The 24,896-nt window shown below is 39.3% G+C and overlaps 2 protein-coding genes and 1 long non-coding RNA gene across 7 annotated transcripts; 2 read left to right on the top strand and 1 right to left on the bottom strand.

Annotated features, from left to right (window-relative positions):
* Window positions 1-3,345: 3,345 nt before the first annotated feature.
* LOC133461057 (uncharacterized) lies at window positions 3,346-4,539 on the bottom strand. The gene is made up of 3 exons (XR_009784165.1): window positions 4,415-4,539; window positions 3,864-3,942; window positions 3,346-3,745 (listed from the first exon to the last, which is right to left on the bottom strand). It is a non-coding gene; the product is annotated as an uncharacterized LOC133461057 (long non-coding RNA).
* A 4,865-nt stretch (window positions 4,540-9,404) lies between these two features.
* On the top strand, window positions 9,405-12,669 carry si:ch211-191i18.4 (uncharacterized protein LOC799350 homolog). 2 transcript variants are annotated; one of them, XM_061742053.1, is made up of 3 exons: window positions 9,405-9,628; window positions 11,688-11,798; window positions 12,427-12,669. In XM_061742053.1, exons 1-3 carry the CDS (start codon window positions 9,518-9,520, stop codon window positions 12,547-12,549), a joined length of 345 nt encoding a protein of 114 aa, XP_061598037.1. In that variant the 5' UTR covers window positions 9,405-9,517; the 3' UTR covers window positions 12,550-12,669. The 2 variants fall into 2 exon arrangements, with proteins under 2 accessions (XP_061598037.1, XP_061598038.1); XM_061742054.1 differs by having other exon boundaries at window positions 9,405-9,619; window positions 12,427-12,667.
* Window positions 12,670-15,493: 2,824 nt separating this feature from the next.
* jtb (jumping translocation breakpoint) lies at window positions 15,494-24,320 on the top strand. 4 transcript variants are annotated; one of them, XM_061742052.1, is made up of 6 exons: window positions 15,494-15,673; window positions 16,817-17,080; window positions 19,549-19,589; window positions 19,692-19,774; window positions 22,499-22,575; window positions 22,689-24,320. In XM_061742052.1, the coding sequence occupies exons 2-6, from the start codon at window positions 16,992-16,994 to the stop codon at window positions 22,843-22,845; spliced, it is 447 nt and encodes a 148-aa protein (XP_061598036.1). In that variant the 5' UTR covers window positions 15,494-15,673; window positions 16,817-16,991; the 3' UTR covers window positions 22,846-24,320. The 4 variants fall into 4 exon arrangements, with proteins under 4 accessions (XP_061598036.1, XP_061598034.1, XP_061598035.1 ...); XM_061742050.1 differs by having other exon boundaries at window positions 22,496-22,575; XM_061742051.1 differs by having other exon boundaries at window positions 19,689-19,774.
* The last annotated feature ends 576 nt before the right edge of the window (window positions 24,321-24,896 follow it).

Raw genomic sequence — 24,896 nt, 5'->3', positions numbered from 1 at the left:
CAACCTGGGACTTGCTGATTGGGCCGGAGCTTCGGGAGCTGCGTGCCGGCCTGCGGTACCCACCCCTGGTCATCCCGTTGCTGCTTCCACCTGCCTGCTGTGCTGTTGCCGTCCCTGACCCACCAGTCTGGCCCTCGGCAGGAGGGTCCCCCCTTATGAGCCTGGTCCTGCTCAAGGTTTCTTCCCTCCTAAAGGGGAGTTTTTCCTTGCCACTGTTTGGCTTGAGGTTTTTCTCCCACTAGGGGAGTTTTTACCTGCCATTGTTTATGTGATAACTGCTCGGGGGTCATGTTCTGGGTATGGGTCTCTGTAAAGCGTCTAGAGCAGACCTGGGCATTGTACGGCCCCCGGGCCACATACGGCCCTTTGATTGACTCTGACCGGCCCGCGTAAGGTTATTTGGAAATTACAAAATAAACATATTTTCTAATTTTACCTCATAGTGAGCTAAAGCTGCATTGCTTTTATTTTGAAGGTCATTTTTCATTCGCGTACAGAACACAATGACGCAATATATGTAAATTGATAGCCTACGTGCGACATCTGGTCACATCTTCACAGGGACAGACTGGCAGGTGTCAGCCCGCAGAAATGTCCGCTCGCGCTAAAAAAAGAAAGGTGGATGCCGAATGCAGGATTTTCAACAAAACATGGACTGCTAAGTATTTATTTACTGAAGTCGGAGGTAAAGCCGTGTGTTTAGTTTGTGGAGAGCAGATCGCCGTGTTTAAAGATTTTAATTTGAGTCGGCATTACGAGACGAAACACGCGGAGAAATATAAAAACTTCAGTGATGCTGAAAAGGCGCGGACATCGGAAGCTTTGCTGGCTAAGCTACAAAAGCAGCAGGGCTTTTTTACCAAGCTTCACGCATCCAGGGATGCAGCATCCAAGACCAGCTTTGTGATATCCCACAAAATCGCTAAAAACAGTAAGCCATTCTCGGAGGGGGAGTTTGTGAAAGAATGCTTGGTGGACTCTGCAGCACTTATATGCCCTGAAAAAAAAGAAGCATTTGAGCAAGTCCCGCTGTCCAGGCGAACCGTGACCAGAAGGATCGAGGACATTGCGGGGAATCTGGAGCTTCAGCTGCAACGTGAAGTGGCAGGTTTTGACTTCTTCTCCTTGGCTTTGGATGAGAGCTGTGATGTCCGTGACACAGCTCAGTTACTTGTATTCGTCCGTGGGATAACGGACTTCAAGATTACGGAGGAGCTGGCAGCAGTGCGGCCAATGAAAGGGACTACGACGGGGGGCGATCTGTTCACGGAGGTAAATGCGTGCTTGGACAAACTGGGACTTAAATGGGACAGACTGGCAGGTGTCACAACGGACGGTTGTCCAAATCGGACCGGGAAAAATGTCGGACTTTTGAAACGTATGCAAGATAAAGTGACTGAAATCGACGCAGATCACAAATTGGTATTTTTGCATTGTATTATACATCAGCATGTGTTGTGCAAGTCAGTGCTAAAAATTAACCATGTTATTGATGTTGTAACTAAAATAGTTAACTTCATCAGGGCACGAGCATTGAATCACAGACAGTTTGTTGCACTTTTGGAGGAGCATGAGACTGAACATAGTGACATTGGCTACCACACAACAGATGGCTTAGCCTTGGCAGAGTGCTAAAAAGAGTTTGGAACCTGAAAGCAGAGATTCGAGAGTTTTGTGAAAAGAAAAACAAAGACATCCCAGAGCTCTCAGATGACGTCTGGATGGCAGATTTTGCATTTGCTGTTGATGTGACTGCACTGATGAATGAACTGAACACCAAACTGCAAGGCAAGGGCCTTTTTGTTCATGAAATGAACAGCTTGGTGAAGGCGTTCATGAGAAAGTTGCAGTTTCTTTCAAGCCAACTGGATAGCAACAGTCTCACTCACATGCAAACCCTGAAAGAAGTCACACCATCAGCTGATCACCTCTGCAGGTATTCATCCATGTTGGGAGCTCTGCGTGAGGAGTTTTCAAGGAGATTTGAAGATCTCAGAAAAATCGAGGATGAAATGCACATGATTTCCTCTCCCTTGACCTGCAGTGTGGATAATGCACCCAGTGATGTTCAAATGGAACTCATTGACCTGCAGTCTGATGCTGTGCTGGCGGAGCACTTTAAGTCAGGATCACTGGTGGATTTTTACTCTTCTCTCAAAGAGGAGAACTTTCCAAACATTAGGAGACATGCTCAAAAGATGTTGGTTCTCTTTGGCTCTACCTACATATGTGAACAAACATTCTCAGTAATGAAGTTCAACAAATCCAGGTATAGATCCTCTCTCACTGATGATCATCTGTCAGCTTTGCTTCGCATTTCCACCTCAGACATTCAACCTGACTTTGATGCACTCGTTAAAGCCCAACAGAGACTAGATTTCTCTCACTGAACAAGAAGAACTGAAAATCACTAAACGAGGTGGTTAGATTACAAATGTACAAAATTTACAAATTAATTTTTCTCAAAATCACAGTTCAGTGACAATTGTTATGATTTATCTTGCTTAATATTTGGAAGGCAAAGATAATATTGTGATGTCTTTAGAAAGCTACCATCACATTTTGTTTACCATTGTTGTTGTTAAATAAATTAATTTTTTTGCGAGGTGGTTAGATTACAAATGTACAAAATTTACAAATTACTTTTTCTCAAAATCACAGTTCAGTGACAATTTTTATGATGTATCTTGCTTAATATTTTGGAGGCAAAGATAATATTGTGATGTCTTTAGAAAGCTACCATCACATTTTGTTTACCATTGTTGTTGTTGAATAAATTACATATTTTGCAGGGCAACTTCTCTTTTTTTATTGCTTAATCATAACCAAGGACGTGCGGTCAGGGGAGGCTGCTTCACCTGTCATCATGACAAGTAAAAATAAATAATTATAACATCAAATTTATATTAACAGGGTTTTTCCTGGCTTTAATTGAGGCAGAGGTGGCACCATCCTGATCACACGCGTGCGGGTATACCATGACTTCAACTGGCTCAAGCAAACACTTTTTACAAGATATTTTTCATTTTGGGAGTTCTAATATAATTAAAAATGTATCTATTTATTTATTTATTCTTTATTTCATTAATTGATAAAATAAAACAATTTAATATAAACACAAACCTTCCTAAATTCTGAATGAAAGGGAGCAGAAAGAAGAATCTTATTTAATCTGCCCCTTTTTCCCAAGAAACCAATTTACAAAGAATGTAAATTATATGAAAATTAGATGTGAAAAAATATGACAATTATCATGTTAAAGCATTATTTTATTAACATAAAAATATAAATACAAATATAAGAACTCAATCTTACCAAAAAAAAAAAAAAAAAAAAAACTGCCAATGGAACAAGAGAAGATCTTCACTGAAATGAGTGAAAATGGTTTTCTAGAACGAGTTACTTTTTAAGTGACTGTCTTATTTTAAATGTAATGATTTTTTTTGGACTAGAAATAAAACATTTCGACTGGATATAAGACAAGTAGTCTTGGTAAGATTTTGACTTTTTGTAGGGTTTCTTTACTGACAAATCTCACAACCAGACAGAGAACATTTCAGCCTCCTATTTTTCCATTTCCTCCTCATGCTCCTGGTAGTCCAATGCCTCCTGGTCTGGTCCTGGTCCTGGTCCTGGTCCTGGTCTGGTCTGATCCATCGATGGTCCTGGTCCTGGTCCATCATGGCCTCCTTACAACATCATCCCAGTGCCTCTCCTTCAGTCTGCTGTGCAGAAGTGTCTTCACCTTAAACAAAACAATTCATGCATTAAGTATTTTAGTATTTATTTTGATACAGACATAAATAGTGATAGTCCTGCTGCGTGGGGGTCACAGTGTTTTTGGCATAAATAACAGACCAAACCTTCCTCAGTTTGCCTGAGCAGGTAAATTGGTTCAGCCACCGTTTGTCAAACCCACTGGCTCTGTGTTTTTGAGAAGATCTGTAAAGATGAATAAAAAGTCATGTTTAAATCACGTACACGTTGGCTTCGCGTTGATATGCGCCTAATGACTGAAAACTGATTTATGCCTCTGCGTTACACCAACGCAGACTACGGCGTAAGGTGCGCGTCGCCGCGTACCCTACGCCGTAGGCTTTGCGTGGATTCAACGCGGAACCATAAATCAGCCTTAACGTTACCCTCGCCTCACAAATCGTCCCGTCCTGCACTCTGACCCTCGCTATCACCTTTCATGCATATTTGTGCACTACTTTCAGCCCTGACAAAATTGCTGCATCTTGTCAGTAACATGATTTATTACTTTTTAACTGCCTGTAACGTTAATTGTCTGCACTGTTTCATGCACTCTTGCTTCTCCTCGTCGCCAGGTCGCTTTTTAAAGTACTGTATATATACCGAATATAAGACGAATAAACAAGACATGCTTGGATGCAAAAGAAACAATATTTACCTGTTTGAACAGCCAGGGAAAACCAGGACGCCGATTTTTAATACAACAAATAGCGGAAAAACACGGAAAATAATTCTGGAGATTTCGTCTTCTTCTGCTGGTGCACTGTCGTTGATACAGCGCCCCCATAGCGGCGCAATGAAGTAACTGCAGTCAACATAAAATCCATCCAGTGAGTCCAACTTTTTTCTCAACAGTTCGAAAAATTGAGAAAATTGATCTTGCGTTTTGTTGCATTTTGTTGCGGGTGTTGATCGCGTTAGTGGTGCCATCATGTGTTGCATATGTAGGCTATTTTTAAATTGTTAAATCAAATCCTTTTGTTGACAAAACGTATTTGGAGTTTAACTTTTGACATAATGGCTTTAGGGCTTCTTGTTTGAGAAAGAGTTGAAAGAAAATCAGAATTAAAAGCTTTAAAAACAACTGAATATTTCACTAAAGGTCAAAATTTTAATCTGTGTTTTTGTACACCACTCTATGGTGTACAAACAGTGTGTACACTGTACAAACTCTCATTTGTGTTGTATGAATTGCTACTATTTACTGTTTTTTATAAAGAAATACAATTAATATTATGCAGAATTGAGTTAAGCCTTTTGGCCCGGCCCTCCACAATATTTTCTGTTTCTCATGTGGCCCCATGGAAAAAATAATTGCCCAGGTCTGGTCTAGAGACAACTCTGTTGTATTAGACGCTATATAAATAAAATTGAATTGAATTAAATAAAAATTGAAATTCAAGTGTTATGAAATTGTCAGCATTCCTAAACATCTCTACAATAACCTTTCCCAATAACCCCTTGCTCACAACCACACAGCGGACTTACCTAAAGTTTCAGGATGACGTCAACCTTTTCTCTGGTACTCCAGTCCACAGACTTTCGACAACAACTCAGCAACAATAATTTGGGATTTTGCAAGTGGATCCCTTACCTTTGAAAATTTAGATAGAGTCGCTGGTTGTGCCGTTCTGGAAAAGGAGTTTCAGTCAAAGGTCTATTGTCAATCCGGGTCACAGGCACCAAATTGTTGAGGAATTTACCAAACTATTTCAGAAGTCCGCTTTGTGGTATGTGAGTTTTATTCAGCCCGCGGTGGGCGGATCTACACAGACCAGAGTCTGGTTGATATGCCGACCCCGAGAGATTTTACAACAGGGTTTTTATACAAGAAGCCTGTGATCTTCCAATTCGGGACTACCCCCTGGGTCAGGAAGTCCATATATGGTATTGAGTCCTTGTCTCTGCAGGAGCTGGAAGTCAAAGCCACTCCCACGGTGCCTGTCTCGGCAGGGATGCAAGACGCCGGAACTTGTGTGAGACAATAGTTCACAGACGAAAATCACCCCATGGGGTGATTTAGTTTCCAAGTCTGTTTGAGGCAACTTCCAAGGTGTGATAGGAAGTTGAAGCTACCTCAAAGGTGTTGAGTCCAGTTCAAAGCCTTGCAGGGGGTAGGAGGCTGGAGCAATCCACAAGGTGTCGTTGTCCCTGCAGGGGCCACGTGCTGTTGGAATGCTTCATCACATGGAACCTGTAAGTAGCCATCAGAAGATGGTCCACTGTGATCATAAAGGGATGGACGTGGTCAGCAATACTCAGGTAGGCTGTGGTGTTTACATGATGCTCAGTTGGTACTAATGGGCCCAAAGTGTACTGGGAAAATATCCCCCACATCAGTACACCACCACCAGCAGCCTGAACCGTTGATACAAGGCAGGATGGATGCATGCTTTCATGTTGTTGACGCCAGATTCTGATCCTACCATCCGAATGTCGCAGCAGAAATCAAGACTCATCAGACCAGGCAACGTTTTTCTACTATTTGACTGTGTGAACTGTAGCCTCAGTTTCCTGTTCTTAGCTGACAGGAATTCAATTCAATTCATTTATTAAGGACTGCAGGACAAGTCGGCAGAATTTGCTTTCGGCACAGCATAGTGCCAGCACATAGTACTGTGGCAACAGACATCAGTTTATACATTTAACATACATGCATGAGCAGACATCGACATTAAAGCAGACATTTACATACAGACTATACATTTAACACAGATGGAGTATGAAGATGAGTGGAGTTCAGTAGCCTGATGGCAGTGGGAAAGAAGCTGTTTTTGAACTGGGTTGTTTTTATTGAAATGGACCTAAAGCGTCTGCCAGAGGGCAACAGTTGAAACAGGTGGTTAGCACCTGTTTGGAATGGCACCTGGTGTGGTCTTATCCTGCTGTAGCCTCAAGGTTTGACGTGTTGTGCGTTCAGAGATGCTCTTCTCATTGCCTCGGTTGTAACGAGTGGTTGTTTGAGTAATGTTTTTTTATTTTTTATTTATTTGCACCATAAAAGAGAAAAAACAAAAACAACAACTAACAGACAAAAATAATATGTGCGGGAGAGGTTAAAAAACCCTGTACGGGCTTATAAAAAGCACCTCCCCAAGGAAATAAAATAATTGACAAATAAATCAACAACAACAATAATACTGGTATTCACAAAATAAACAAGAAGCTAAAACAACAGACAATAAGAAAGCAAACAACATGAGCAGGGAACGCAAAAAACTAAAACATGAGTATGTAGGATAATAATCCACATCTAACATACTGTAAAATAAACGTTTAAGAGTTTTGATATTTTTTAAGTCTTAACTTAAACATTTTGATAGAAGAGGAAGATTCAACAATGAACTGAATTCCAGATTAAGGAGCCTCTATAAGCAAAAGAAAACTGTAGTGTGACAAAGAGGGGGATGAAGTTTGTTACTGTGTCTTGTGTTGTAAGTATGGACCTGAGAGTTGGCTGTAAAGAATTCATGAAAAGATTTGGAAAGCAAGTGGGAAAGATGGATACATTTATAAATAAATATGCATGATTGAAGTATGTTTATATCGTATACTGACAATATTCAATTCAATTTTTTTTTTTTTATTTATATAGCGTCTAATACAACAGAGTTGTCTCTAGACGCTTTACAGAGACCCACACCCAGAACATGACCCCCGAGCAGTTATTACATAAACAATGGCAGGTAAAAACTCCCCTAGTGGGAGAAAAACCTTAAGCCAAACAGTGGCAAGGAAAAACTCCCCTTTAGGAGGGAAGAAACCTTGAGCAGGACCAGGCTCATAAGGGGGGGACCCTCCTGCCGAGGGCCAGACTGGTGGGTCAGGGACGGCAACAGCACAGCAGGCAGGTGGAAGCAGCAACGGGATGACCAGGGGTGGGGACCGCAGGCCAGCACGCAGCTCCCGAAGCTCCGGCCCAATCAGCAAGTCCCAGGTTGGGGTGCAGGGTCAGGGAAAGACTTGTGCTCCGTAATGCAAGCTACAAGCCACCCACGACCACCTGCAGGACAAAAGCGAGAAAAGGGAGGAGAAGGGGGGGCCAGCAACGGGATGACCAGGGGTGGGGACCGCAGGCCAGCACGCAGCTCCCGAAGCTCCGGCCCAATCAGCAAGTCCCAGGTTGGGGTGCAGGGTCGGGGAAAGACTTGTGCTCCGTAATGCAAGCTACAAGCCACCCACGACCACCTGCAGGACAAAAGAGAGAAAAGGGAGGAGAAGGGGGGGCCAGCAACGGGATGACCAGGGGTGGGGACCGCAGGCCAGCATGCAGCTCCCGAAGCTCCGGCCCAATCAGCAAGTCCCAGTTTGGGGTGCAGGGTCAGGGAAAGACTTGTGCTCCGTAATGCAAGCTACAAGCCACCCACGACCACCTGCAGGTTCCGGTGTCCGGCAAAGGATGCTGCAACATGGATGCAACACAATATGTGAAGTTTCCTAAACAGAGGAGACAAATAATTAGAGAAGGTGGCTAATCTAACAAATTTCTTCTGAGTGATTAATAATTTCTGTAAATTAGAAGGATACTGGCCCAAACAATTTTACAATAACTGAGATGTGGATAAATTAAACTGTAATAAAGTATGTTTAAAGAATTCTGCGATATAAAAGCACTAATTTTTCTGATGATACCAATTGATTTCAATACTTTGTTGTTGACAAGATTAATATGTTGTTGCCTTTCTATCAGCTCAAACCAGTCTGGTCATTCTCCCCTGACCTCTGACCTCAACAAGGCATTTGCACCTGCAGAACTGCCGCTCACTGGATATTTTCTCTTTTTCGGACCATTCTCTGTAAACCCTAGAGATGGTTGTGCAGGATAATCCCAGTAGATCAGCAGTTTCTGAAATACTCAGACCAGCCCGTCTGGCACCAACAACCATGCCACGTTCAAAGTCACTTAAATCACCTTCCTTCCCCATTTTGGTGCTCAGTTTTAACTGCAGCAGATCGTCTTGACCATGTCTACATGCATAAATGCATTGAATTGCTGCCACGTGATAGGCTGATTACAAATTTGTGTTAACGAGCAGTTGGACAGCTGTTCATAATAAAGTGGGCGGTTAGTGTAAGTTACCATGGTGATATATCCTGTGCAGCTATCCTGCTCCAGACCAGTCTAACAGCCAGGCTTAGTTAAGCCTGGTCGCTCATCTGTTCAGTAGCGGTCATGCTGATCAGAAACCACTGTGGGTTTAACACTGGAGATGGACCCGTATCTCTGGTATTGGACGTCCCAAGGCAACAATTAGGGCCCGATTTACTAAGATCCTAAATAAAGAGTACTAAATTGCGTGTGCACTGAAAAAGCGCATTTAAACATGAATCATTAACACAAAACTGGACGCTAAACAGAACATGGACAACAGAACATGAACAGAACACGGAATGAGAATATCATTTTTGTCAGTCGAGGGGGTGCTTTTCACGGCAGGGGTGCTGAATACTATACTATAGTGGCAATAAATAGGTGGTCTGGGATCACCTCCAACAATAACACATAGGAATGTGGACAGTGATGTATCTATAATGTCTGAGTGATTCACTGGCAGAGATCAGTGTGATGTCATCATATGGTCATGTGACTACTAGATCAGACTAAGAGGATTATTCTGTTTTCCCTTCTGTCACATTTATGGTCTGTTTCTATGTTAAGCTGCTGTTTGTTCCCCAAAAAGGAGTACCAACCAGTGGATGGCCACTGCCTGACTGACTGATTGATTGATTGATTGACAGATGTTAAGGAGCTGATTGACAGATGAAGCTGAATGTGTGTACAGTGTTTCTGCTGCTGATCTTCTCTTGGCTGACGGTCGACTGCAGTCTGCCAGATTTCACTCCTGCAGCGCCGCGACTGCAGGTAAGACAGGTGCAAACTGGGGGGGAAATATAAAAAAACAAGCATGGTTAAAGCTGATCAAATACTACCTACAATGGAATGCTGGCAACTTTAAGCTGTGTAACCTCACAGTCAATTATTAAAAAAAGCAGGGCAGCATTTGTTTCAATTAAATGTCTATTCCTGAGTTCCTTATTGTTTATGTCAACAATATAATCATTCTAGAATAAGAAATATTACATTCAGTTAAACATCAGGTAAAAAAAAATGTCAACACTTCTATTCACAAAAATGATTGTAATAATCCATATAGTGAGACTTAAATTATGATTAAGAATCATCAGTGTTAATATAATGATATAGAGCTGTCCTGATATTATCTATTTATGGTTCAGATTTCACACACAGTATTTCACTTAACATTTCTCCAGTGAATTTGGTTTAGGAGCTAAGATTTCTGAGGTGAAATGATGTCACTTTTACCCACAAGAAACGTAGAACTGAATCAAATAAGATAGGATTTTTAATGTGATAGTTCCGATTTTTTTGTTACGTTCTTTCATTTCTGTGATTAATTGATCATTAGATGCAAATACCATAGACATGTTCGGTGCAACACTGCTGAACAAAAACTACGAAATTTCACAAAACCATCATTTTAGAAATATCACAAAATAGACGACGCATTTCAAAAACAATAATTTTCAAACACCCTGTAATCTGTACGTCAACTTGAAATTTTGCCACTTAACATACCACGTCAAAATATAAAATGTGTTTTCTGAATTATTTTGTTCTCTGTCTCAGTAACGAGGTCACGAATGAATAAAGACTTTTGGATTTATCATCATGAATGGCGTCACAGGCTAAAGAGGGAGTAGGGAGGTGCCTGTAAAATCAACAAGCCAGAATGAACAGGCTGTTCTTTATGATTCACCCTCGTGACGAGGCCTCGCCCCCTCTGAACCAGAACTAAATATGAAATGATGAAAGAACAATTACCTGTCCAACAGAAAAATGGTCACCATGCCATCACACGTTAGTTCCTTCAGTTCCCTCAGCGACTGCTGTTAAGGAGAAATAACTCTTTAATACTGCAGTAGACAGTCTTTTTTTACTTTAGCTGCCTCAAATATAGACATTATTTGTCAATGCCGGCTGGTTTTTGGTGCATTCTCACCCACTGAGCTCATTTGTTACGCCAGTGAAAGTTGCTGGTGTTAACACTAATGCGAGCTGCGTCTCCACCTGCTCGTCTACAACACTGAGTAGCAAGATCGAGACCAGTGTGGAAATAAAGAGAAAGATAATTAACGAAGCAACAGTGTGCCTAAATGAAATAATTTGGTGTTTTTTGTGTGTTTGTATAGTATAGTGTCATGGCCACAGATGACAGATGTTTTTATATATTAATCTCAGAGAGCTTTAATTTATTATAAGAGTGTAAAACTATCTTTACCAATAAAATGATAAATGCTTCTTGAGATGACCAACCTGAGGTTTTTTTTCTCCCAAATACTCCAAGCAAACACAAAATGTCTTGAGTAGTTTGTTTTGTGATATTTTCTTGTATTTTCTGTTCATATGAATCTAATCACCCAGGATATTAATCTTAGTCAATGTCATGTATTTGTCTTGTACTTGCAAAAAACCTCCTGAATCTATTATTATAAACAACGTTCTTCTTGCTCATAAATACGACATCTAATAGATCAATGTATGATTTATTCCCACTGTACTATTCACAGTGAATATCATAGATATCATAGAAAAGTTAATTCGGTTGTTATTTTGTGGTTTTATTGTTGGGTTTTACACGTCAAAGCCACTTCTTTTTAAAGGAAAACCTCCAAACACACTTTTTTTGCCACAAATTAAGAGTTAGGGTTGGATAGTGATGCTGTTTTTCTAGACAAAAATTATAATTTAATACTATTTTCATGTTTGAAAAGTCAGCCCTTGGATCCTCTTTCCATATTTCAAGGTCTTGGTACCTAGGTACCAACATCTGATAAGTTTCAACAACTGGCAAAGCAGACAGAGTTTGGTCAAATCGGCTGATTTAATTTTCTTTTTTGTTCTCTCTCAGGAAAAAGCTCCAGTTGATTCTGTGTCAATTGTCCGACCTCTAAAGAAGAATAGCTACACACGGCTTCCTGGAATCTGTCGACGCTTGAAAAGAAGAAGAGTCACAATCCTGGTAGAAGTTTTTTTTTACAAACCCCCTTTTTCACAAAGACATAATCCAACATCACCAGGGAGATGCCCTTGGTATACTGTCATTGTGTAGTATAGCTCATTAACATTCACCAAACCCCTCTGGTCATCCCGCTGCTGCTTCCACCTGCCTGCTGTGTGCTGCCGACGTCCCTGACTCCCCCAGTCTGGCCTTCGGCAGGAGGGTCCCCCCTTATGAGCCTGGTCCTGCTCAAGGTTTCTTCCCTCCTAAAGGGGAGTTTTTCCTTGCCACTGTTTGGCTTAAGGTTTTTCTCCCACTATGGGAGTTTTTACCTGCCATTGTTTATATAATAATTGCTCGGGGGTTTATGTTTATGTTTATGTTTATGTTTATGTTTATGTTTATGTTCATGTTCTGGATCTCTGGAAAGTGTCTAGAGACAACATCTGTTGTATTAGACGCTATATAAATAAAATTGAATTGAATTGAATTGAACCAAACAACCATGATGAATTTATCAAACGATGTCACGTACATTTCAGTAATGCCTCAGGAGATTTGATCAACTTCTGAAGAAAAGACATCATGTCTCCCTAAGTTCATCTCACAGGATGCTAAGTGATGATTACTCCTCCTCTTCATCTTTCAGTGTAACCTGGAGAAGTTCTGTTGGGGGAGGAAGTGGTGGAAGAGCCAGAAGACTTCCCCTGGGCAGGTGTGCCGGTGCCCTCGAGGTTCCCGGTGTTCTCGCTTCTTTCTCCACAGTCTCTGAATTAAGTAGCCGTTCCAGCCTGTGGAATGATTAAATGGAAGAATGAATGGATGGATTATATATTGACAACTTGTCTTTCTAAATGTTAATAAAAACTGTTTCAATAAATTCAATAAAGGTACTGTTTTCTTTGATCCAATGCTGAAGCTTATAATTGATTCTGAAACATATGAGTCTAAACAACAAACAAATGAATGAAGCCATTACCTGTTGAATCTTTGCCACAAAGGATTTCTGAAGGCAAAAGGGGGTCCAACCACTGGGAGGGATATAACCCCCACCCCCCTATATGTATAATATAATATAATATAATCAGTACTGGAGTGTAGGGGGGATGAGGGGGGATGGCATCCCCCCTGAAATAAAAACGGTCAAAATCATCCCCTTTCCATCCCTTATGTCATTTCATCAATGAATGTGGTTTTACTGCTATTTCAACATTTAGAGTCATCACCAGAAAAATAACACCAGAAAAATAACTTATTTTCACCTGTTTCAAGTAAACTTTCACTTGAAATAAGTAGGAAAATCTGCCAGTGGGACAAGATTTATCTTCTTATTACAAGCAAAAAAATCTTGTTCCACTGGCAGATTTTTCTACTTATTTTAAGTGAAAATCTACTTGAAACAGGGGAAAATTGTTGTTTTTTCCAGTGATGAGTCTTGTTTTAAGTGTAATGAGATTTTTTTACTAAAATGAGACATTTTAACTAGAAATAAGACAAATATTCTTGTTAAGATTGTGAGTTTTTGCAGTGATCCATTTTACTTATCCTGTGAAGGACAGAGTCATATTGATAAGTTCAGAAAAGTGTTTTTTATTGTTGTGTTTTGATCAGAGGTGGACAGAGTACTCGACCCCAGTACTTGAGTAAGAGTACAAATCCTACTGGTCAAACTTTACTCCGTTACAAGTAAAAGTAGCTCAGTCAAAATATTATTCGAGTAAGAGTAGAAAAGTACTTGCTTTTAAAGGTACTTAAGTATCCAAAAGTAAATGCTTTTAAATTTACTTTAAGTAAAAGTAAGAGTAAGAGTAAGAGTAAATTTCTTATTTTCCACATCAGTAAATTACTATATTTTTTCTAAATTAATTTAAGGATCTTTTAACTCTTGTTTCTGAGAATTAACTCTTTGAAACCAGCTGCACTGATGTGCTGCAATGTTATATAAAACCTGCAGAAACACCAAAAACAAATCAAATGAATGGGATCATAAGAGGACAGCAGATGATGCAGAGTTTATTAACAATCATGAACTGAAACCAAATGAACCTGCACCATCCAACTAAGTCTGGATCCCCCTCAAAGACCACTGCTTTACAAAAAACTATGGGCTATGTCTTGACTTGTTGCGGCTCTGTCTTGACAAACGCAGGCTACTTTGGTGGTATCGTTTTGAGGAGGCTTGACGTATTTCCACTTTACGTACATCCCAGTGGAGAGCGTGCACTGTGATAGGTCTCCTCCTTTGATAAAAACAGCTTGTGTCCAATAGGATTTTAGGGAAGAAGAAAAAAGAGCAGACCTGAAAGTAACGAGTACTTTTCAGCCTTCCTTTTACTCGAGTAAAAGTAAAAATATTTGTCTTGGAAATGTATTCAAGTAAGAGTAATAAGTACCAAAGAAATCTAATACTCAAGTAAAGTACAAATCCTCTGGATATGTACTTAAGTACAGTACTCAAGTAAATTTACTCCATTACTGTCCACCACTGGTTTTGATGTATTTGATGTAAGCCCAGTGGATATTTAAAGCTTACAGAAGGCTGCATTTAACTGCTGCTATGTCATTCCTGCAGTATTTCTGCAGCTGTTTTGGTCACTGCTATTATTTGTAATATATTATATTATTTGTAATCAGCACAAATTATCTGTCCCCATATGATCAAATCCACCATCCCCCCTGATTGTTTTTTACAACTCGAGTACTGCATACATGTTGTCATCATTTAAGGCAGTAAATCACATCATCAGCATGTGGCGGAAGTTGGAAAACAATTGATGACGTTTCCTCCGCCAACATGTTTCCAACTGGCTGGAGGGACTAAAGGAAGTGTCGCTTATTAACCTTCAAAATAAATGTCCCCATTGCATTTTTTTTTAAGAAGTAAAATCGTGTATGTGCTTCCATTCTTCTTCTCGTGACAGGAGAGAGTCCATCAGAGAGCTGGATTTCTTCAAATGAAACGGCCATGTGAACAAGTACTTGCCTCTCCACTCGAGATACACTCGTGTGAACAAACACTCACCATAAAACATCTTCAAATCTATTAAGCAAACACAAGTTGTTGGGGGTTGATGTCTAGACTATCTGTTTATCTGATCTCTGTTGTATTTTTTTCTTATTGTGTTTTACGTTATTATGTTTTTTTTCTTTAATCTGTTACAAGGCCCCTTCTCCCCGTCTACCACAGTGTCCCCCCCGACCACTCTACGTTACATTAACGTAAAGACCCCACTCCTGACCTTATCCATCACATTAACGCACATCCTAGATCGCCTTTGTACAAACTCATTACTCCAGCACTTTAAAACCAACATGTTGTACATTTTTTCTTTTAATATTATTATTTTAATAATATTATTTATTTTGTATTGCACCAATCACCACAACAAATTCCTTGTGTGTGTTAAACTACTTGGCAATAAACTTCTTTCTGATTCTGAATCTGATTCTGATACAGGCCATCTTAAATACAGAAAACAAACTAAATAAATAATGATAATGTTCAGCAAAGTGCATCAAATGAATAGCAAATTTAAAATATATCAGATATTGAGGAAAGCGATTTCACTTAGGACAATGGAATTCAAAACTAGTAAGATACAGCCAAATCAATTATTAATGAAAAGGCTATTTTTGTTTCCTCTTGCCTCCTCAGTGAAATCTGTGGGTGTGCTTTTATTTTGAAGAGACAACGCCGGAAGTGTCGTTTGTGTAGGTTTATTTTCCTCACATTATTTTCTTCGCTTGCGGCCGTGGACGAGTCTGGAGCAGTTTGGGAACTTAACCAACTCTTTGTTCATTAGTCGTTATATTTGAACGACTCTTTGTGCCACCGAGAGTTTTAAAGCGGGGTTTCTACTTTCCGGGTAGATTCGTGACTAAAATGGCTGTTTACGGTGAGTTGAGCTAAGCTCGGCTAACGTTAGCTTCTCCTAAAGCCTGATTTATGGTTCCGCGTTAAATCGACGCACGTAGCCTATGGCGTAGGGTACGCGGCGACGCGCATCTACGCCGTAGGCTCTGCGTGGGGTTACGCGGGACCATAAATCATGCTTCAGATGTTGTGATTACAGACTTAATTTTTGTCTGGGTTTTAAAGCGTTAAATGTAACTGTTCAAAATAAATTGCAATCATTGAATAGTCTAGCCGGGTAGACGGTCCATTAACGTTTGATATCTTTGTTTTAAGTCTCTTCAGCATCATTGACTGTTATTTATTTATCAGTCAGCTGATTATTGGAAGTTCACCGTGTGTTATGTGATGGCTGTTGCATAGATCTGTGAATAGTTTCCGTCTAAAAAGTAGTAATTAAACTAGTTTTTGTATTAAATCTGGGGATATCCGATTGTGTCCTGCGTTTCACTGCTAAAAAGTAATAAAAAACAGGAAAAAAACAGGTATTAACAGTAAAAACAAAAAAGGCATTTTATAATTGGATTCATCAATATTTTTTGTAACAACCACTTGTAGAATTCACTCAATAAATCTCTTAAATCATCACCATCCTTGCCAATATTCAAAAAACATTTAAAGAACTTTCTTATTGTTTCATCTTTGTAGTGTTTATTATTTAATCTGAGTTACATTTTCTTTTGTTTGTTTTTTTTGTTTTTTTTACTCCCCCTTGTACACAAGGGGGAGTTTTTTTCTTTGTTTTTATTTCATATATGGAAAGGATTCTATAGAAGCCACCAGGCTTCTTCCTTTGCTTGCATGTTATTTCAATGTTTTTTTTTTTTAATTTATTGTTCAATTGTCTTATATTGCTAAATAATTAAACTAAACTAAGTAAGATAAATAAATGAACAGATACAACCGTTTGAATAAATGTTTCTGACCTATGATAAAATTTCTGACTTTTCATTGACAAAAAACTTATCTATCAGCTTTCTTTTAGTAACTTATAGATTCAATCAAATAATGAAAAAAGTCAGCAAAAAGATAGTTTTAAACATGAAAATGCTGTTATCCAGCAAGAGAATAATGATAATTGGGACAAACCAGACTCATTGATTGATCAATCTGTTTTATCTTTCAGGATTCAGCCGTCTGTTGCCTTAAAAGGAGGAAAAATAAACTTTGTTCAGGCACCATGTAAGTAAAGGAACAGGAAATTATCCAACAGTCAGCCTGCACACGGTGCAGAACCAGACAGTGACTGGCAGCGGATTCCAGCGGTGGCCGTGGGTTCCCCTAACTGGAGACGGAGACTCATGGAGAGTGATTGTCGGATCCCTGTGGCCTGTTGTCGACCACGAATCCTCCTCCTTCACGCTCTCTTCTGGGGCCTCGTCTCCCTCAGGTACGTCTGGGAGCAGTACAGCTGTGCACTTGGGGAAGTTTTAATCTTTATTTCAGTTTTGACTCACAGCGATTTAAAAAAAAAAAAAAAAAAAAAAAAAAGGTTATTTAGGAAAGATCACAATTATTTTTTATTTAGTTATTGGGTCAATGACGTGACGCCTATATTTTCCGAAAAACAGATTTTTTTTTCAATTCAAAAAAGGTTTAAAGGGATAAAAAAAAATACCATATATATGAACTACCTGTCCCACATATGGACTCACTTGAATTTTACAAAAAATACTAGTTATTTGGGATTTTGTTTTTGTTTTAAGCGTCAAAATGTCATGTGGTGCGACCGTCCGACCAGGACTCTTGTTTTGAAAACTTTTTTTAAAATCACTCTATTGCAACACATTTGTATTTATTTTTCCATCATAATATACAAACAAAGTTTGATTGATGTCCATTTTATGAAATATCATGTGGTGCGAACATTAAAAAAACAACCATTTTTGTATAAAACTGAAAACTTGTAAATACAAGATGTCAAGATGTTAAGGAAATTAATGTATTTTAATATAATCATGGTTGCACCACATGACTTTTTAAGGCTAGTGTCAATTCATCTTGACAAAAATCACTTAATTTAAAAGTTTTATATGAATTTATGTGTACACAACATTCTTAATGTTTGAACTACTGCAATAGATATTCTTGTTTTATTATTTTAAAATTGACCCGTTGAAAATCCTTATTCGTCATTGACCCTATTGCTCTGACAGACGGGCGCGCTTCAGGCACGGATTCCACTCAGCTGTGAATCAGTGATTCCTTCTCATACATTTTACATATTGATATTAAAGTGGTGTTTCTGGTCAAACATGTCCAAGAGATATTTGAGCAGGTCTACCAGCATTTCTTATGTTGGCTTGAGTCATTTCTATTGAGTCTGAAATGTACATTTAATGTGGAAATCTCAAGGTTAAACAAATGGAATTAAATGCAACATGTTTCAAAAGTCAGTAGATGATCTTTTTGAATAATCTATAGTTAATTTTTTTTCTTCATCTTTTCTGTGTGTAAACTTAATAAAATCCTCTGATTGCCTAAAACTAAGATATACTGCAATGTCATTACTTATTTTGAAAGAAGGCCAAAGAAAACAAAACAAAGAAAAAAAAACTCCTGTTGGAAAGTGCGAAGTATCTCGATGGTTCAGTAGTTTGAAGACCCACCTGTCGGAGCTGTACCTCCACTTTAGTTGTTTACTGTATAACTAGGGGTGTAACGGTACACAAAAATCTTGGTTCGGTACGTACCTCGGTTTGGAGGTCACGGTTCGGTTCATTTTCGGTACAGTAAGAAAACAAAATGCAAAATATAAACGTGCTAGTTGTTTATTACACACACACAAAATAACATTGGCTCTACGGGTGCCGGCGCTAGGACCCCGTGGATGCATGGTGTGTCGTCGGGCTGTTTTTTCCTTCATGCTTCCCTGCAGCGTCACATGCAAACACAAACACACGTACCTGGCAGAAACATTTCTTTATATAATGTCTGTCGCCCGCCATATTTTTTCTTTTTTTGGCCGGCGCCATAGTTGGCTGGCTACAAACTCTATACATCCCATAATGTATAATAATATGCCTGCGCTCTCAGCAGCGGTACTCGCATCGTTAAGGCTGATTTATGGTGCCGCGTTACACCAACGTAGAGCCTACGGCGTAGGGTACGCAGCGAGCGGCCGTACGGTGCAGTGCACGTCACCGCGTACCCTACGCCGTAGGCTCTACGTCGATTTAACGCCGAACCATAATTCAGGCTTTACTAGGCAACGAAGCAGGTTGATTTCACGTTGCAGAACAGCGCTGCAGAGGCGCTCATAAACGTAAATGATCATTGTTTTTTTTTTTTTTTAGGCCTGGCGGGGGGTCTCGTTGGCCTGGCGGCCCCGCCAGGCCTAAACAATGGTAGGGGAAACACTGGACACAATTATGCGCTTAGCTCTTTAGTTCTTCATTAGTTAGTGCTTTTTTCTTTAATCTTAATACGTTCTCGGTGTGAGCGCAACTGCCTACGTGCAGCTGCAGCAGCGCTCTGCTCCAAAATGTGCGGTCCTCTACTTAATATGTCCGTGTGGAAACTCGTTCGCTACGCCTCCGTTCCGAACCGAACACGCTATACCGAACGGCTCAATACAAATACATGTACCGTTACACCCCTATGTATAACTGTGCATTTTACGATTGTTATGTGGTAATTGACCCGTTGTTCCTTTCAGCTTCAGATCATTGAGGTTATGGGCCATCAACTCGTGCACATTTCTGTTAAAGTCCTGCCGCAGCGTTTCAGTTAGGTTGAGGTCTGGACTTAACTGCAGCAGTAGAAGAGCAAATGGAGTGGATGATAAACTGAAAATGTTAACTGAAACCACAACTAGAGAAAAGGTTGATGTTGATGTCTAGATTTTGTGTGTTTCAGAGTCTTTGGAGCGGCTCTGCTGAGTGAAGAGAAAGCTACAGGTACAACACAAGCTGTGTTCACGATACCTGAAACAAAAACGACATTAAACTTTCTAAACTGTGCACTAACTTTGTGAACCAACATCTGTTCTGTGGCAGCAGTGAAGCCCGTGGCCGCCCCCTGCTGGCTGCTGGAGGAGTTTATCGTGTTGGAGGAGTGTGGCCGCTGCAGCGACTTCCACGCTGTGAGTAAACTCTAACAGTTTTACGGGCTTTCAGGGGAAAAAAGTGGAATCACCTCATTATACAGGACTGTCTCAGAAAATTAGAATATTGTGATTGTCTGTAATGCAATTACAAAAACTAAAATGTCATACATTCTGGATTCATTACAAATCAACTGAAATATTGCAAGCCTTTTATTATTTTAATATTGCTGATCATGGCTTACAGCTTAAGAAAACTCAAATATCCTATCTCAAAAAATTAGAATATTCTGGGAATCTTAATCTTAAACTGTAAGCCATAATCATCAATGTTAAAATAATAAAAGACTTATAATATTTTAGTTGATTTGTAATGAATCCAGAATGTATGACATTTTAGTTTTTTTTAATTGCATTACAGAAAATAAAGAACTTTATCACAATATTCTAATTTTCTGAGACAGTCCTGTAGTAATCAGTTTATGTTTTACTCACTGGGTCAATACAAATCAAATCTTGTTAAATTACTTTTTTCTAATTAAGAAAAGCTGCTGTTGACAAGTGAACATAATGTCCAAAAATGTGATCAACACATTTCAAATGCTGCTCCTTTATCCGTTTGTTCAGTAAACCCAAAACTGTTTCAGTGTGACCAGCTCCACGTACTCGCTGGTTGATCTAGTGAGACTTTTCAGTGAAGTTGCTGCAATCTGATGATCACTGATCCAGAAACGCAGCTCATTGTTTCAGACGGATGATTCTTCACCGTTCTTATCAAAGTGTTGTCCAGTCCATACTTTCACCCACATGTAGCTGGTTGTTTAGCATCGTACTACTTCAGTTTTGTAACGGGGTCGTGCACAGTTCAGCTGAAAAATTTATAAGGAACCTGAGCTGGGAGTAGAGTCTGTGAGCAAGCCCAACTCTGACCCTTCATTATGGGAGCGTAAAAAACACCGCACATCCCAGCTAGGAGGTAACACTGAAAAATATTTGTTTAAGAACATTGGGCCCTGGATAATTCAGTGGATTGATTTACCGAGGCTTTTTCCCTCATGCAGGCAGCGCAGGTTCAAGTCCCGGCCTGTCTCTTGCTCTACCCGTTTCCTGTCCACCTACTTTACCAATAAAGGCCACTAGCGCCACAACATCTTCTGTTGCTGCCGTACTTCCTGTAGATCAGCTTTTCTAAGGGTTGTTGTGCTACACTAGTCTTATTTTTGGCAATCTGTTTCAATTTTAGTTTTAGTCTAGTCTAGTCTTTGGGTTAGGCTATCATTTTAGTTTTTATTAGTTTTAGTTACGTTCATACTCACTTTAGTCGTGTCAAGTTTCAGTCGACTAAAAGTCTGAGCATTTTAGTCTTATTTTAGTCAGAATTGTCCATTTTAGTCGACGAAAACTGACGACATTTTAGTTACGTTTTACTCAAAGATTATATTTAGCCAAACCCATTTTACATTCAATACATTCATTCCAGATACAGAAGACATCCTACAGTAATTTGAGTTTACAACATATTTATTTTTTCCTGTGATTTTGTTGCTGCACCCCAACCCACCCCCACACCCATTGACGTGACGTGAACCTAGAGCTCTGCGTTAATGGCATAAGTCTCTAACTGGGTTTGAGGAAGTGACTTCACCAGCAGCAGCAGCGACTAAACCAGAGGAAACTACTTAAAACATGTATATTAAGGATTTTTGTTATAACATTGCGTCTCATCTCGTTTTGGTCAATGAAAATGACGAGTTTTTATTTTGTAATATACATTTTAGTCTCTTTTATTCGTCTACAATATTGCATTATATATTTAATTATCGTTATTGTCACATGACCAGTATTTTCGTTGCGTCTCGTCTTGTTTTCCTCAGCTGATGCAGGTTCGTGAACGACGATATTTAGTCATAGTTTTCGTTGACGAAAGCAACTTTATGCTGCACAAACTGTAGCCGGGGCTTGTTCCAGTTGAAATCTAAATGGATATTGGGGGAAAAAAATAGTCATAAATCCCAGTGCTCATCCAGCTGCTCACATCTGTAATCCATCAACTCACAAAATGGTACATAATGAAACTTTTATCACGCCAGTAACCAATCCAAACAGGAAGCAGCTGTTAGAGGCTGAACCTGAATCCCACTGACAGATTATGATAATAATAATAATAATAATAATAAACTTTATTTCTATAGCACCTTTCATACAAAAATCGCAGCTCAAAGTGCTTCACAGTAACAGTACAAACATGTCAAGAACAATGAGAAATAGAGAAACAACAACAGCAAATAAAACCAAAAACACATATATTTAAGTGCAGTGATATAATACATAACTGACAAAATTCAGTTCCAAATTCCTCCACAGAACAACTACTAAGATAGGATAAAAGCAATGTTGAATATAAAAAGGTCAAAATACTGCACTGAGTCGTAGGCAAATAAAAAATAAAAAGATAAAAATATCAACAAATAGGAGTACAAGATAAAAATGATCATATAAAAACATTTAAAAGTATAAAAGTAATGCAGACAGTAAAAATCAATGATATATAGGTAAAAGGAAAGTGGCAACTAAGGCGCGGATTGTCACCCGGATATCTCATGCGTAAATGCTTGAGTGAAGAGAGAGGTTTTAAGTCTTTTGAAGATTTCTACCGACTCTTCCCTGATGTTTTTGGGCAATGTGTTCCATAGTTTTGGGGCGTAGTTGACAAACGCTGCATCACCGATTCTGTTAATAACGTGGCTGTGGTTGTTTCAGAAGGCCCAGACGGCGTGCAGACAAACGGGATACGTAGAGAGGGTCAACTGTACCAAATCCAGCAAAGAAGAGTACAAGAGGTCAGTTCCCCGTCATCACTGCACCCAAGTCCAAACATGTTTCCTGTGTTGAATGTGGGTGAAGATGGTAACTGTTCTGTAACTCTTCTGTAACTCTTCTGCTCCTCCTGCAGCTGCCGCTCAGCTATGATGGAAGAGCATCTCTTCTGGAAGTTCGAAGCGGCCACGTTGGCTCTGACAGCTGTCTTCGCCGTCCTGGTCGTGATCCGGCAGCGTTGGCTCGACCGCCTCGCCTCCGAGAAGGTCCGGCGCCAGATCGAGTCCATCTAGGGCTGCAGGACCCGGGGCCCAGTCTGGTTTTTATCCCGCAGGAGTGTTTTAGCAGCAGATGGATTTAAAAACTCCCTGTCAGAGTTTGGACTGAAATAAATCTGGATTTAAGATTATTCTCATGTTTTCAACACAAACTTTATTTAAATACAAGCTGGTAAACGTGACAAAGAGGCAGAAGGACCTTTTTGAGATTCACAGCTCAGTTATTCATCAATTTCATTTTCACCCGTGAAGAAAAAAAAAAAAAGAAGCTAGAATTAAAACAAAATGAGGCTCAGAACCAAACGGAAACATTTCAGAAACAGGAGCTGAAACGTGATCTGGTGATGTGACGACCGACCGCGCAGAGTTTACCAGAGACGGAGCCATGGTGTCGTAGCAGCCTGTTGCTTTATCAAACACCAGACTATTAACGGGAGCTCGGGGCAGGATCTTTATGTCAAAACCAGGAATCAGAAAAGGAATTACAGGGAACAAAAAAATACATTAAAAAATCAGGTTTTGATTTTGGTGTAATTTGGCTTCACGTCTTGGTGTCAAACTTGGCTTCTTTTTTTTTTCTGTAGTCAGAAGTTATCCAGACCCTCTTTTTTTTCTTTTGTATTTGATAAATGTTGAGTTTTCATGTACTGAAAAGCCAAATTAAGCTCTATCAAAGTTGTTGATTCTGAGCCTGATGGGAAAATTGAGTTTAAGTTGAATTTGATGTTGCATGAGGAAAACACTAGCAGTGTTTCTCATTAAAACATTTCTTTACATCAACCTCAGATGATGAAAGTGGACTAAAGTTCTAAAAAAAACAGCCTTTTATTTAATCCCTATTTGTGATCAGTTTACATTAAAACTCATTCATGGGTCAGATCTGGAGCTTTGATTCTTGTTTTCACTTGAACGTGTTTCATCCTTCAACTGATTGATGTCCCAGCTTGCTGGTTCTGACTGGTTCCTGCCTCAAATTAACAGTTAACTGTTGCAATGTCTTCACTGGCCCCTGTATTGGAATCTCTGCTTGGATCCAGCATCAAGAGCAGAGTATTGTATTTTTAATATCAATCCAAGTTGATGGATGGTGTATTTTTCCTTTCTAGCATGTCTAATCTTATAATTAAAAAAAAACACCTTGATTGTTCTTCCAAATTTACTGTTTGAAGGTTTTGCCTCCGGCTGACAAACAGATTTGCTCCTCGTTATTTTTAGGCGGCTTATGCACCAGCCACAAGAAAAGAGGTGAACCTACTCGGCAACGACATTATTTAGGACTTCTTTGATGCCCAGACTCTTCCAGAAGCTCATTTTTCCTTCATTTCCGTCATGTGAGATGTTTTTATTCAACACCTGGTGGTCAAATGTATCTTTAAACACAGAAACCCTATAGACAATGTTCAGATTATTTTACTGTAAATAAGTTTGCTTTATTTTCTGGATTTGTTTCAAATGTGAAGTTTGACAAAATAAACTGATGAAAAACTGAACAGCAAGATTTCTTCACATTTGACTAAAAGTTCAACTGTATTTACATCGTAGAACCATTTACAGGACTGTCTCAGAAAATTTGAATATTGTGATAAAGTCCTTTATTTTCTGTAATGCAATTTAAAAAAAACAAAAATGTCATACATTCTGGATTCATTACAAATCAACTGAAATATTGCAAGCCTTTTATTATTTTAATATTGCTGATTGTGGCTTAGTTTAATATTAAGATTCCCAGAATATTCTAATTTTTTGAGATAGGATATTTGAGTTTTCTTAAGCTGTAAGCCATGATCAGCAATATTAAAATAATAAAAGGCTTGCAATATTTCACTTGATTTGTAATGAATCCAGAATGATTACATTTTTGCATTACAGAAAATAAAGGACTTCACAATATTCTAATTTTCTGAGACAGTCCTGTATTTGTCCTGTTAGTCGTTAGGTGAACGAGTTTGGAAATGGAGCCAATTCTGTAGTTTGGAGAGCTGATCAAACACGTGTGAATGTTCATCCCTGGTTTTGCATATTAAATAAGAGTAATAATATTACTTGATTAGGCTTAGCAGCACTTA

Source organism: Cololabis saira, chromosome 15 (assembly GCF_033807715.1).
Source record: "Cololabis saira isolate AMF1-May2022 chromosome 15, fColSai1.1, whole genome shotgun sequence".
Taxonomy (NCBI): Eukaryota; Metazoa; Chordata; class Actinopteri; order Beloniformes; family Belonidae; genus Cololabis; species Cololabis saira.
The sequence above is the reverse complement of the archived record's forward strand: the minus strand, read 5'-3'. Positions and strand labels throughout refer to the sequence as shown.